The 12,302-nt window shown below is 33.2% G+C and overlaps 1 protein-coding gene across 4 annotated transcripts in view; it reads right to left on the bottom strand.

The window, feature by feature from the left end:
• Positions 1 to 746: 746 nt before the first annotated feature.
• The window catches only part of LOC126743958 (uncharacterized), a 99,277-nt gene continuing 87,721 nt past the window's right edge, over positions 747 to 12,302 (bottom strand). For 2 of the 4 annotated variants that reach the window (XM_050451252.1, XM_050451260.1), the window contains exon 17: positions 747 to 4,106. In XM_050451252.1, the coding sequence (XP_050307209.1) occupies positions 3,672 to 4,106 (435 nt within the window). In that variant the 3' untranslated portion in view covers positions 747 to 3,671. The remainder of the gene's footprint in view (positions 4,107 to 12,302) is intronic. The other 2 variants (XM_050451268.1, XR_007663032.1) reach the window with 2 other exon arrangements.

The following is a 12,302-nucleotide window of genomic DNA, read 5'->3' as shown; positions in this document are numbered from 1 at the left end:
GATTATGTCTGATATGCCTATTCTTTTCTAAATTTTACATAATTCAATTAACTGCAGGTATGTTTTGGGAAAAGTGACATTTCAAACATGTTACAGAATCCATTCAAAACATTTCTCTCTATCTATTGAAGGCCCCACAGAAACAATATTTAATAAATTACATTTTTATTTGAACTGAAAGTGTTAGGTCTTAATATCTAGGTAATAAGTGTTTGGAATTTAAGTTCTTATATTTTGTAAAACGGCTTACTGTTGATAAATAAATAATTAAAATAATATACATTAGCATAGTAAAAATGTTGTTTAAATAATTTTGCAACCGTGAAGTTAGGTGAATAATGTGACTATAAAAATGTAATCAATTATAAAGCAGAATTGAGGAAATAGACACCTTAGGAAGCAGTTAATCACTGTAAAGAGTGACGCAGTGCGAGTTTGCCAGAATGTCATATTGCTTATTGATGGAAGAAATGTAGAATGAGCAAATATTTTGATCACTGGACCATTGCGGATTTAAAATCTGACAGTTCTAATTGAAGCCTTAAGATTATTGTTGATATCTCGTCCAAAGTCTATTATTTCCAATAAATGTTTCTATTACATCACGTGTCCAATTAGCGTGTAAACTTTCTAATTTTTTTTTTATTTATAGAAGGATCTAAAAAGGAATGAAAACTGTATTTTAAAAGCCATGAATGAGGAAACATATTTTTTTCTATTTTTCGTTAAAAATTGTATAAGAAAAGCAATTTTATATGTATTTATTTTATTATCTGATATATTACAAATATAAAATAATAATTAATAACTTTCTAAAATAAAGTATTTAAATTGGTTAACTTTTCATCAATATAAGTAGTAATTATTTCTACTCTACTGTTGCATTAATTTATTTATTTAATGTTTAACAACTTATTATTAAACAAGACACCATAATGTTTCTGTACATTTAATTATACTTAGCAAATAAAAACTAGATTATTTACAAATAATTTCTAATGTAGAGTGAGAATATTTAATTGTATTGTTACTTTAACTGATATGTCTTGCTTTTTTTTTAATAGACCTTCCAATACTCTCAAAAATTTACTTTTTTCTCACTCTTTACACTCTATACATAAAGACTTAATATTGTTAAGTTATAGTTTATGCTATATACAATATGACATGTTACATTATTTTGTATACGCATACTAGTGGGGCGCCCTCAGGGCCTTGACGCGTAACATCTTCAGTAAGTTGTAATGCTGATGCTATCTTTGACAAGCAATTTATGTGCTTATATTTGTTTTTTTAATAATTGGAAACTTAAAAAAAACAGTTTGAAAAGTCTTGATCGGTTGCCTGCAACCCAAATTAGAATTGATGCGAGAATGCCAATTTTGTGTTAAATTAACCCTAATACTAGTTAATTATGATTCACTTGACATAACATTACCCAAATAAAGTGTTTTTGATATTAGGATAGTTTCCTTTGCACTGTTAAACGTTACATACAAATTAATGCAACATGCCTATTTTTTAACCTTTAATTTTCTTTTAGAAAAACAAATTATAGAATCTTCAAAAAACTTGTTAATAACAATAAGATATAATATTGTCCGTATATACTAAAAATGGTAAAAAATACTTCGACTAGATAAGAGTTTAAAGAGAGTTAGCAACATTATAGTAACTCTATTAGAGAAAGAAAATACAAAAAGGTTACAATCAGGTTTTTAAGTTTTCTTAATATTTCAAATATTCATTAACTGATTTGTGAGCCGCCGACTTTTAAATATGATTTTAGCTTTATACAATCAAAATAGCTTAAAAATTATGGCACACAAGGGGTATTTTTCACATAATGTTTTAGTCATCTAAAGCCTAAAGAGTTAACATTTCGAAAAGTAGAATATTCATATGACTACAAGCAATGATATGATTAAAAATTTCAACCGGCTTAGGAGAAAGCACTTTTAATAGCAAATTTGCGTAGATCATCATGCTCTTATTCATATGAATAAGACAAAAGCACATGCTTTTGCTTTAGTTTTTTGGGATAAACACATTCCGCTTTAATGCGACAAAATAAGACGGAGGTAGAGTAAAAGCATGTGCTTCACTTTACTTATACGACCCATTATCTTATTCATTACATTATCACTTCATACTTGTGAAGCAAACCTAATGAGAGTTGACAGTCCCCGGAAATTACGTCATGCCCCATTTAGTTATGTTTGATTTTGAGTTTTAACGATAACAAGTTTTCAACTATTCAAGAGACTGACAATATAATTTCCAAGATAAATCTGAATAAATCAATACACAATAGAAGAATACACAATTTACGCACGTATTTTATTATTTAGGGCCAAATTATGGACCGGCTGGTAAAGTGTTTGGAAAAGTTATCCTGCAGGTAATATTAAAAATTGAATTATGAACTTTCTGTTTGTCTTACCAGCAGGATAATTCTTGCTTACCAGTAGAATAAGTTAACAACAGGAAAAAGCAGCGTATAAAAGGTTTACCACGAAATTTATAAACTCAAATTTTTCAAAGAGTTAGAGCTTGCATAGTTTTGCAAGAAGTTTGTGTATAATATTCTAAATTTTGTTCTTAATCTCTCTATATCTAATAAATCTCTCTTTATTTAATATGATAATGCCCGACGTAAGGTTACACCCTTCCCTCACCTGCCCCTCTTTGCTGGCTATGCCACTGTTATATGAGAAATGAAAGAAAACATACATCTAAGAGATCCTATATAGGTGAACGTCAAATTTGAGCCACTATATTCAGTCACTTACTATGATCATGATATCTTAAGGGCAGTCCCTAAACGCTCAACAAAAAATTGATTAAAATTCTACAAATGTACTGCACAGTATACTGTTTCTAAAAAACTGTGTACTGTGATTCATTGGCAAATGTCTGGTGGGATATTTACAAACAATTAGCGAAAATGCAAATACCTATTAATGCTAGTACTAACAGAAAGAATATCGGATTTGGCACAAAACAAGTATGCAAGTACCTGTAACTATTATCACAAATTAAAAATCCATTATTTTTGTTTATTTCATTTATTTTCTCAGGACCGGAGATTCATAGCTCTAATCTTTCTTTTTTTCTTAAGATTATTGTACCGACCAGAACAATTACGTTGTTGCCAAATTGTAAACCTTCTGTTATTTAACAAAAGGTTAAAATACAGCTACAGGTAGGTTTACCGAGAGGATAGAATTTATCTGCCTGATAACACACAGGAACTTTACCAGCTAGTCCGTAATTTCGTCCGTATTTACACACATAACTCGAGCAGCACCTTGTACGTGTGAAGTGAGCCTAATGGCCGACCATTAGCGGAGATACCTTTATAACGCATTTATTAATAACCGCGTGATTCAAATTAAAAACTTTTTTGTTTTTATATAAACCAATCTTACCATTGCACGAATTTACTGTAATTTAATAAGTTGACTCCTTTGCAAAAACAAAATATAATAAATAAACCAGATCTAATTCAAAGTTATGCCTATGGCATAATTTAAACTTTCTAACTTGATCACCTTTAAGACTCAAAATGTGTAGTTTGCGTCGTTCTTTCGCAAATTGCCTGTAGAATCATTCACAAACATCTTGCCGGTTACGATTTTTACGCATCAATTGTTCAGTACTTTTGCTGCCTAATATTCCCTTTTTTGTCCATTATAATCGACGAAGACCCGCACCACCTCCCCCGAATATTTCCGTTGGGATGGCATAAAATAAAAATCGGCGGGCATCTGTCCTCCCTTGGCTGCGCCGACTGTATGCCGGTCGTACTGCGTGCGCGGTAACGAGAAGGTACTACGGTCGTTGGGCGGGGGTATTACGGCGCTCCTGGGTCTCTGGAGACTCCGTGAGTCGCCCGCCGGGGCCTGAGTTGCGGGTACACTCGGCGGGCGTCCCGTGGGTCTTGGGGGATGGGAACGCGGGCGTCCCTGGGGCGGCGCCCCACGTTCGTTTCCATTTTGGTGCTGTTGCTTTTTTTGTGCCGTTTCTCTTTCTAAGGAGGAGTCGTACGCGTAGTTTGTGTTGGCCGAGTAGTCTTTCCAGGCGGAGTTGGGGATTAAGTTGTCCTAAAATAGTTGTTTTCTTGTAAGTGTATATGCCTTGAGTGTTTTTAATTTTACAGAATAACGAATAAATCCAATACAGTGCTTTCATTTCAAAACGAACCACCCTTACAAAGTTCTTAAACATAAAACACGTCAATCTAGATGACGAACTTAATAAATATACCAATTCAATGAAAAGTAAATAGACCAAAGTACGTAGACCTAGGCCGCCGTCATTTTGCGCGATTGTGTCCTTTCGATGTTGGTCACTCTGACAAATTTCAGTTGTGCCAATTATAGGGAAACAAAACAATTAAAGTTTTTGGGAGGTTATAATTACAAAAACAAAATAGATAGTTAAATTTATTTAAGAATTTAAGATAATTGCATTATATCTGAGATTTTTCTTGTACTTCTTTAAGAATTTCGTTAAAATTTACGAAAGAAAGGAATCCTCAGCTAAAATGAGACAAAGTTGCAATTCACTTGAGATAGATGCATGAACTTTAAAATATTTTTTCTATTATTCTGATAAACTTGAATCTTATAAATCCTAATTTAAATTTTTACTTGTGTTGACTTAACAAATGTAGTTAAAAAGTTTTTATTTTCTTTCTATTTTTACACTAACAGTGTTTTTATATTAATAGGTACAACCATCTAAAAAATTAAAATATACATGATTGTATAAGGGTTTGTAATTAGCAAGGCTTTATAAAGTAAAAATTAGCCACTCTTTACAGGGTGGCCCATCGAAAACAGTCCAGCAAAGTTTGGGGCCCTTTTTTAACTCTTTCACTGCGGAAGCCGTCCGTATACGCTACAGAAATTGGCATCTGAGGTGCGGGAACCGTCTATAAATGCAGGGGGTTAAATTGGGTTTAACTACGGAAGTCATCCGTGTACGTTCGTAAGTAGATTTCTGTTTATGCAGATCGTGTTTTCGTTCGTTACTTATAGGAAACCGCATAGAGGCGAAATTTTGTAACGTCGCGCGTGTACGTGTGCCTGCGACAGAGCACCGCCCCGGCCGGCCCGAGACCCCGAGGACGGGATTAGTAAACATTTGACTTTCGTAGGAGCGGCGTCGTTTGGCGACAAAATGTCCCAAAATATCACGCGAAAATCCAGGCATTTTTAAAATGTTTCAAATGCAGTGTTTTGCATAATGAAAATTAAAGCATTATTCTAATAAAAAATAAAATATCAACTCTGATAAAAATATAATAAAAAATCAGAAATAAAACTCTAATAAACACAAATAACAACATATCATTTTTTAAATAAAAGGCTTAAATAAACCGCCTTCTTTCGCTAAACAAAAACTTAACCTATCGTAAAAGCTATTTCGCACCTCCAAAAGAGTTTCAGGTAAAATGGAATTGGCACCTTCGACAATTTTATTTCGCAACTCCTCTAAATTTGTTGGCCTACTAAATGCATGCTTGTAAATGGTCTGCTTAAGGTAACCCCACAGATAAAAGTAATTTGGAGACAAATCTGGAGATCTAGGAGGCCATTTAATATCGCCAGTCCCACTAATAAGGCGGTTAGGAAAAGTATTTGTTAAAAATTCTTTTACCCTAGCCGCGTTATGAGCAGGACAGCCATCTTGCTAGTTATGTCACAGTCCCTTATGGAGAATGCTGACCATTGCTTATGCTTAACTTGCTTTTTTACTCATATAAATATCCACCATTTGTAATTTTTAGTTAGTCAGTTGAAATTGTAGCTACGCTAAGTTTGTACGAAATAAATATTGTATTTTTTAAAAAGGCGTTTGGCATATTCGAATAGTTAACTGGCGCAGTCGGTAGTATTCGTGTAAAGTCGTTCTATCGTAGAAGTCTTTTAAAATCACGGATTCGGATCTACGGTTCGCTAAGTTCGACGGTACATCGGACTTTTAAGAACATTGTGAGCTGTATAAACTGTGATCTGGAAAGTGGTTAATCGTTAAGTGCTTTTTGGATTGCTGGGAAACTGCCACTACATAGGGCAATTTCGCAAGGATTGCTGCTTCGAGTAGGACTACATTGCCTCTGGAAGGATCATCCTTATAGGACCGAATATGACCAGAATAATAAGCCTAGGAATATTAATGTAAGTGCAATTTGAATTGGAAACTTGTTTTAATGTCAGAGCTTGATGATATAATCGAAGAATTAAATGTTTTAAAAATAAGTGAACCTTCAGCTGACTCAAGTACTAAAAATCAATTATTCAATCCTATTGAAAGTAATTTTAAATTAGAAATCGATAATTTAGTAGTAATTAGTGATAACAATTATTCTGCATCGACTTCTCAAGAAAATAAATTTCTTTCCAATAACGGTAATACAAAAGCATCAATAATGAGTCAATTCAAACCGGAATATCTTAATTGTGTTCCGACATTCGATGGAAATCCTAACGATTTACATCGCTATCTATCAACTTGTGAAAGTCTTATAACTAATTTTTATAGGGCATCAAACCCAGCTGATTTTCAAAATATCTTTTTGTTAAATTGCTTAATTGGAAAACTAACCGGACAAGCAAAAGTTATCATAAATATACAAAACGTTACAACTTGGGACGATTTGAAAGATACTTTAAGGCGTAACTTTGCGGATCAACGAGACGAAACATGTCTTAATAGGGATCTCGTCATGTTGAGACAAAACAATAATGAACAACCTAGCCAATTTTACGATAGAGTTCTTCATATTTTAAATCTTTTATGCTCTCATATTGATATAAACGAAAACAGCATTGAAGGAAAAAATACCAAAAAACAGTTATATAATGAACTAGCTTTAAAAACTTTTCTCTCTGGCCTAAAAGAACCCTTAGGGACAACTATTCGATGCATGAGACCTTTGAACTTAGCTCAAGCCTTACAATTCGTGACTCAAGAAAACAATACTCATTATTTTCAAAACAACATAAGACAAAATCCTCAAATTAAATCAAATAATACATCTCAACCCCAACAAAATAGAACGCAACCAAATTATAGTCAAATTAGACCCCAACCTTTTTCTTATTTTAATAATCATCAAACCCCAATGCCAAGGCCAAATATTTTTAGACCTCCATCTGGAAATCTTAACCTTTTTAGGCAAAATTATTTTGGGAATAATTTCCAACGAAACCCTGGAAATAATTTTCAACGATTCCCTTTCCCGTCGTCTAAAATTTATCCCAGACCAAATCAGGTCAATGTATTTGGACCCAACCAAAATAAACCACTGCCTGCCCCTGAACCAATGAGCATTTGTTCTAGTGGCCCTAAGCCAAACCAACCACATAACAAAAATCAAAACATATTTCGAAATACAGGCAGCCAACCCAATTTCATCTTTGAGGAATTATATTCCACAGAAATGTATGATGATAACGAAAACGCCCACTATGTTGACCCGTATTATTCTCCGATGTGTTATTATAATGCACCTACGTACTACGACCAAGAGCACGTGTACGACAATCCTTATCAAGAATACCAAGTTACCGATGAGGCGACAAGTTCATATGAGACGGTCAACGAAACCACAGCTGATGATAGGAATACTGAAAATCATGACCTACAGGAATCAAATTTTCGCAAGCGAAGTCATCTCAGCAACGAGAAATAGTAATATCCTTGAACTCTACTAATTCGAACTCCAGCGAATTATCATATATAATTTTCCCGGAATACGGTATAAAACTTTTAATCGATTCAGGATCAACAAAATCATTTTTAAATCCGGAAATTGCTTTTAAATTTTTTCCTGACCGAATTATCAATGACCCTTTTATCGTTAGCACAGTTTTTCAAAAATCCTCTCACAAATTTAGTACCACAGTACCGGCTTCAAAAATTTTTAAATTGCAAAAAAATAAAGACTTAAAGTTTTATTTATTTAAGTTTCATAATGTTTTTGACGGTTTAATAGGATTAGATAATCTGAAACTGCTAGAAGCTAGTATCGATTTTAAAAAAGGCTTTCTGTTAACGCCGTTTTCGAAAATCAAATTAGAATTTCATAAGACCAAAATGGAACTTAATTGTGTAACTGTTTCTTCTAGAACCGAGCAAGTCATAAAAATTAAAACTAATATTCAAAATGGAGAAGTTATAATACCGCACACGAAAATACATAATTGCGAAATCCCCGAATGTTTAACTTTAGCAAAAAATGGTCATGCGCTAACCACGATTTTAAATAATTCTTGTGACGAAGTTATTTTAGATTTTTCTGAACCATTAGAAGTAGAAAAATTTTCTCGAAAAAATTTTACTGACATTAACCTCAACAATTTTAATGACGTGCATTGCGATAATCCTACATTAGATTCTTCAAAAATCAGAGTAGATCATTTAAATCCCGAAGAAAAGGAAGCTATTCTTAACCTCTGTAAAAAATACGCTGACGTTTTTTATCAGGAAGACCAGCCCTTAACTTTTACAACAAAAATAAAACACTCAATAAAAACAACAGATGAAATTCCCATTTATACCAAGTCCTATAGATACCCGTTTATCCATAAAAAAGAAGTAGAATGTCAGATAAACAAAATGTTAAATCAAAATATCATAAGACCATCAAATAGCCCCTGGTCGAGCCCAATCTGGGTAGTCCCAAAAAAGATGGACGCTTCCGGCCAACAAAAATGGAGAGTAGTTGTGGATTACCGAAAATTGAATGAAAAGACCATTGGTGATAAATTTCCTCTTCCAAATATAACAGACTTACTGGACAAATTAGGAAGATGTCAGTACTTTACTACTTTGGACCTAGCGTCGGGATTCCACCAGATTGAGATGGATGAAAAGGATATTGAAAAGACTGCCTTTAACACAGAAAGTGGACACTTTGAGTACCTAAGGATGCCTTTCGGGCTTAAGAACGCCCCCGCGACGTTTCAAAGAGCAATGGATTCTATTCTCAAGGGTATCCAAAACGAGAAATGTTTAGTCTACATGGACGACATAATTGTCTTTTCGTCGTCACTACAAGAACATATTGAAAACCTTAAACAAGTATTTCAGAGATTAAGGGAAGCGAACTTCAAAATACAACTTGACAAAAGCGAATTCCTACGACGAGAGGTAGCCTATCTTGGTCATATCGTTACCCCTCATGGAGTAAAACCCAACCCCGAAAAGATCATCGCTATCAAGAAATATCCAATTCCTAAAACAACAAAGGAAATTAAGGGATTCCTCGGACTGTTGGGATACTATAGAAAGTTTATCAATGGATTCGCAAGAATAACTAAACCTCTTACGAAGTGTCTAAAAAAGGGAGCAAGAATTGTACACGACCAAGAATTTCTAGATTGTTTTGAAACATGTAAAAATCTTCTAACCAGCGAGCCAATATTGCAATATCCAGACTTTTCAAAGCCATTTAACCTGACAACGGACGCTAGTAATATTGCCTTAGGAGCTGTTTTAAGCCAAGGACCTCCAGGAAGAGAATTGCCAGTAGCTTACGCATCCCGAACACTTAATGACTCAGAGCAAAATTATTCTACAATAGAAAAGGAGTGTTTATGTTTAGTCTGGGCTACTAAATACTTTAGGCCCTACTTATTTGGTCGAAAGTTTAACATAATCACAGACCACAAACCACTTCAATGGCTTTTTTCGCTCAAAGACCCAAGTTCAAAACTTTTACGCTGGCGTATTAAACTCGAAGAATACGACTACAACATCACTTATAAAAAAGGAAAAACTAACACCAATGCAGATGCTCTATCTCGTATTGAGTTACACGTTAAAGAAGGAGATTTTTCACTGAAAAAATATATAGAAGAATTTAACAAACAACTTGAAGAAGAAGGCACTGGTCTACCCTCAACGTCTAAGGAAAATAACACCAATAATGATAACGTAGATTTAGCCTCAGTGTTTGTTAACCCCGACGATGACATAAGGGAGATGCCTGATGAGCAACAGGAACCAGAACATGAACAGGAACCCGATGAAAATGACACCATACATACAAATCAAGAACAGGATCCAATTGTAGGTGTACCAATAATCGAAGGTCCTATTAATTATGGTGCAAACCAAATATTTATATCCTTGGTAAATCATTCACCAACAAAACCAAGAATAACAATTCTTTTCGAAAAGAAAAGAAGAATTTTGGTTCAGATTAGTAAAAATAATTTTGAAAATGATATTTTAAAGTTTATTAAGGAAATAGTTGTTCCCAATAAACTTTATTATTTATATTTTGAAAATGACGATGTCTATGAACCTTTTTGCGAAGTTATCCGAAAAAATTTTAGATGGCCAAGTCTTCAATTTAAAAGATGTCTTAATAAGCTATTGGATGTCACTGATAAAAACAATATACCCGAAATTATTCAAAACTACCATGAAGGAAAAAGTAACCACAGAGGTATTGAAGAGACCGTAGAAAAAATTAAGGCAAAATATTATTGGCCAAATTTGAAAAATTCGGTACAAACTTTTATTAATGAATGCGAGCTTTGTATTAAAACAAAGTATGAACGTCATCCCATTAATATCGAAATGAATATAACCCCTACTGCTACCCGACCGTTTGAAATTATACATGTTGACACCTACACCCTAGAAAAAACAAAATTCTTAACAATCTTAGACAGTTTTTCCAAATACGCTCAAGCTTATATGCTTAAATCATTGGCGGCTAATGAAATAGCAGACCACCTCATTTCTTTCTTTTCACATCACGGTATACCCAAACAGGTTATTTCAGACAATGGAACCGAATTTAAAAATACAGTTATCACAGAACTTCTCCAATTACATAAAATAAAAATTCATTTTATTTCGCCTAATCACCCTCAATCTAATGGAGTAATAGAAAGATTCCATTCCACTATCTCCGAACATGTTAGACTTTTAAATGCCCAAGGATTTAAAAACTCAAGAATAGACCAAAAAATAAAATATGCTGTCTTAGCATATAATCACACCCTTCATTCAGTCACCAAACTTAAACCAATAGACATAATTAACGGACATATAACTTCAGATGACCCCTTTGATTTTAATCTTGATCACATTTTACTATCAGATTACATCAGTGAACATAAAGATAAATCAAAAATCCTATACGCGAAAATTAACGAAATTCTTATGAGAAATAAAGAACATGTTATAAAAAACATTAACCAGAAACGTGATAGCCCAGAGTTGTTTAAGCCCGAACAAAAGATTTTTATTAAAAAACATAGTCGGCAAAAACTTAGCGACAAATTCTCGGGAAAAGAACATATTGTTAACCTGGACGAAAACCGAAAAACTGTAGAGACAAATTCTCATAAAAAGATACATATGGACAATATTAAACGGCCTTTGAGAACCACGTACAGTTTCGACTAAAAAATGTAGATATATATATTTAAGTAGGTTCGTTAATTAATTTAAGTTTTCATTAGATATATTTACTTTTTAATTTTTATAGTAATTTTTATATATTAAGCATACATTTACTTTATCGCAACCACAGGCTTAGGCTAAGAAAAAAAATTATTATTTGCAGTGCGACTCTGCATGCTACTATAGGATTACCTCAAGATCGGATTACCTTAAGCAAATTAGAAGACAATCCTGGAATTCTACCAATTAAATTAGGGCATGCTAAAATTCGCGATTTTGAATATAATTTAATTCATGTTTATGACCTTAATCCGATAATGTTGGAGATGAACAAATTGCATAGAAAATCAATAAATATCACTACACTTTTAATTAAACATCCTCAGTATCTGCCAGATAATTATGATTATCTTAAAATATTAGATTTAATTCAAAATAGAGTAGAGAATAAACTTAAAGAGCTTGTACCACATCCTAACAGAATGAAACGCGGGTTGATCAATATTGTAGGCTCAGCATTTAAGGTTATAACCGGTAACTTAGATGCAGCGGATGGTGAACGTTACGACCATCTTATCGATGAACTGCAAAAGAACGACAATAAATTGTCTCAAAGTGTAATGAACCAAAACTCCTTAATACTTAGTGTTATAAAGAAATTTAACAACACAATTTTACAAATTGCTAAGCGAGAAGAAATGTTGGAATTTCGGATAAATCAAATAGCTGATGTTCTAAAAGATTTTGATCATACTCAGAATTCTAATAATATTAGAAACATTCTTGATGCTCTTGTTAATGTTTATGAATTTATAGATTCTACGTTACAAGACTTAGAAAACTCTATAACTTTTGCTAAACTTAAA

The sequence above is a fragment of the Anthonomus grandis genome, chromosome 1 (genome assembly GCF_022605725.1).
Source record: "Anthonomus grandis grandis chromosome 1, icAntGran1.3, whole genome shotgun sequence".
In the NCBI taxonomy this organism is placed as follows: domain Eukaryota; kingdom Metazoa; phylum Arthropoda; class Insecta; order Coleoptera; family Curculionidae; genus Anthonomus; species Anthonomus grandis.
This window is presented reverse-complemented; position numbering and strand designations above follow the sequence as displayed.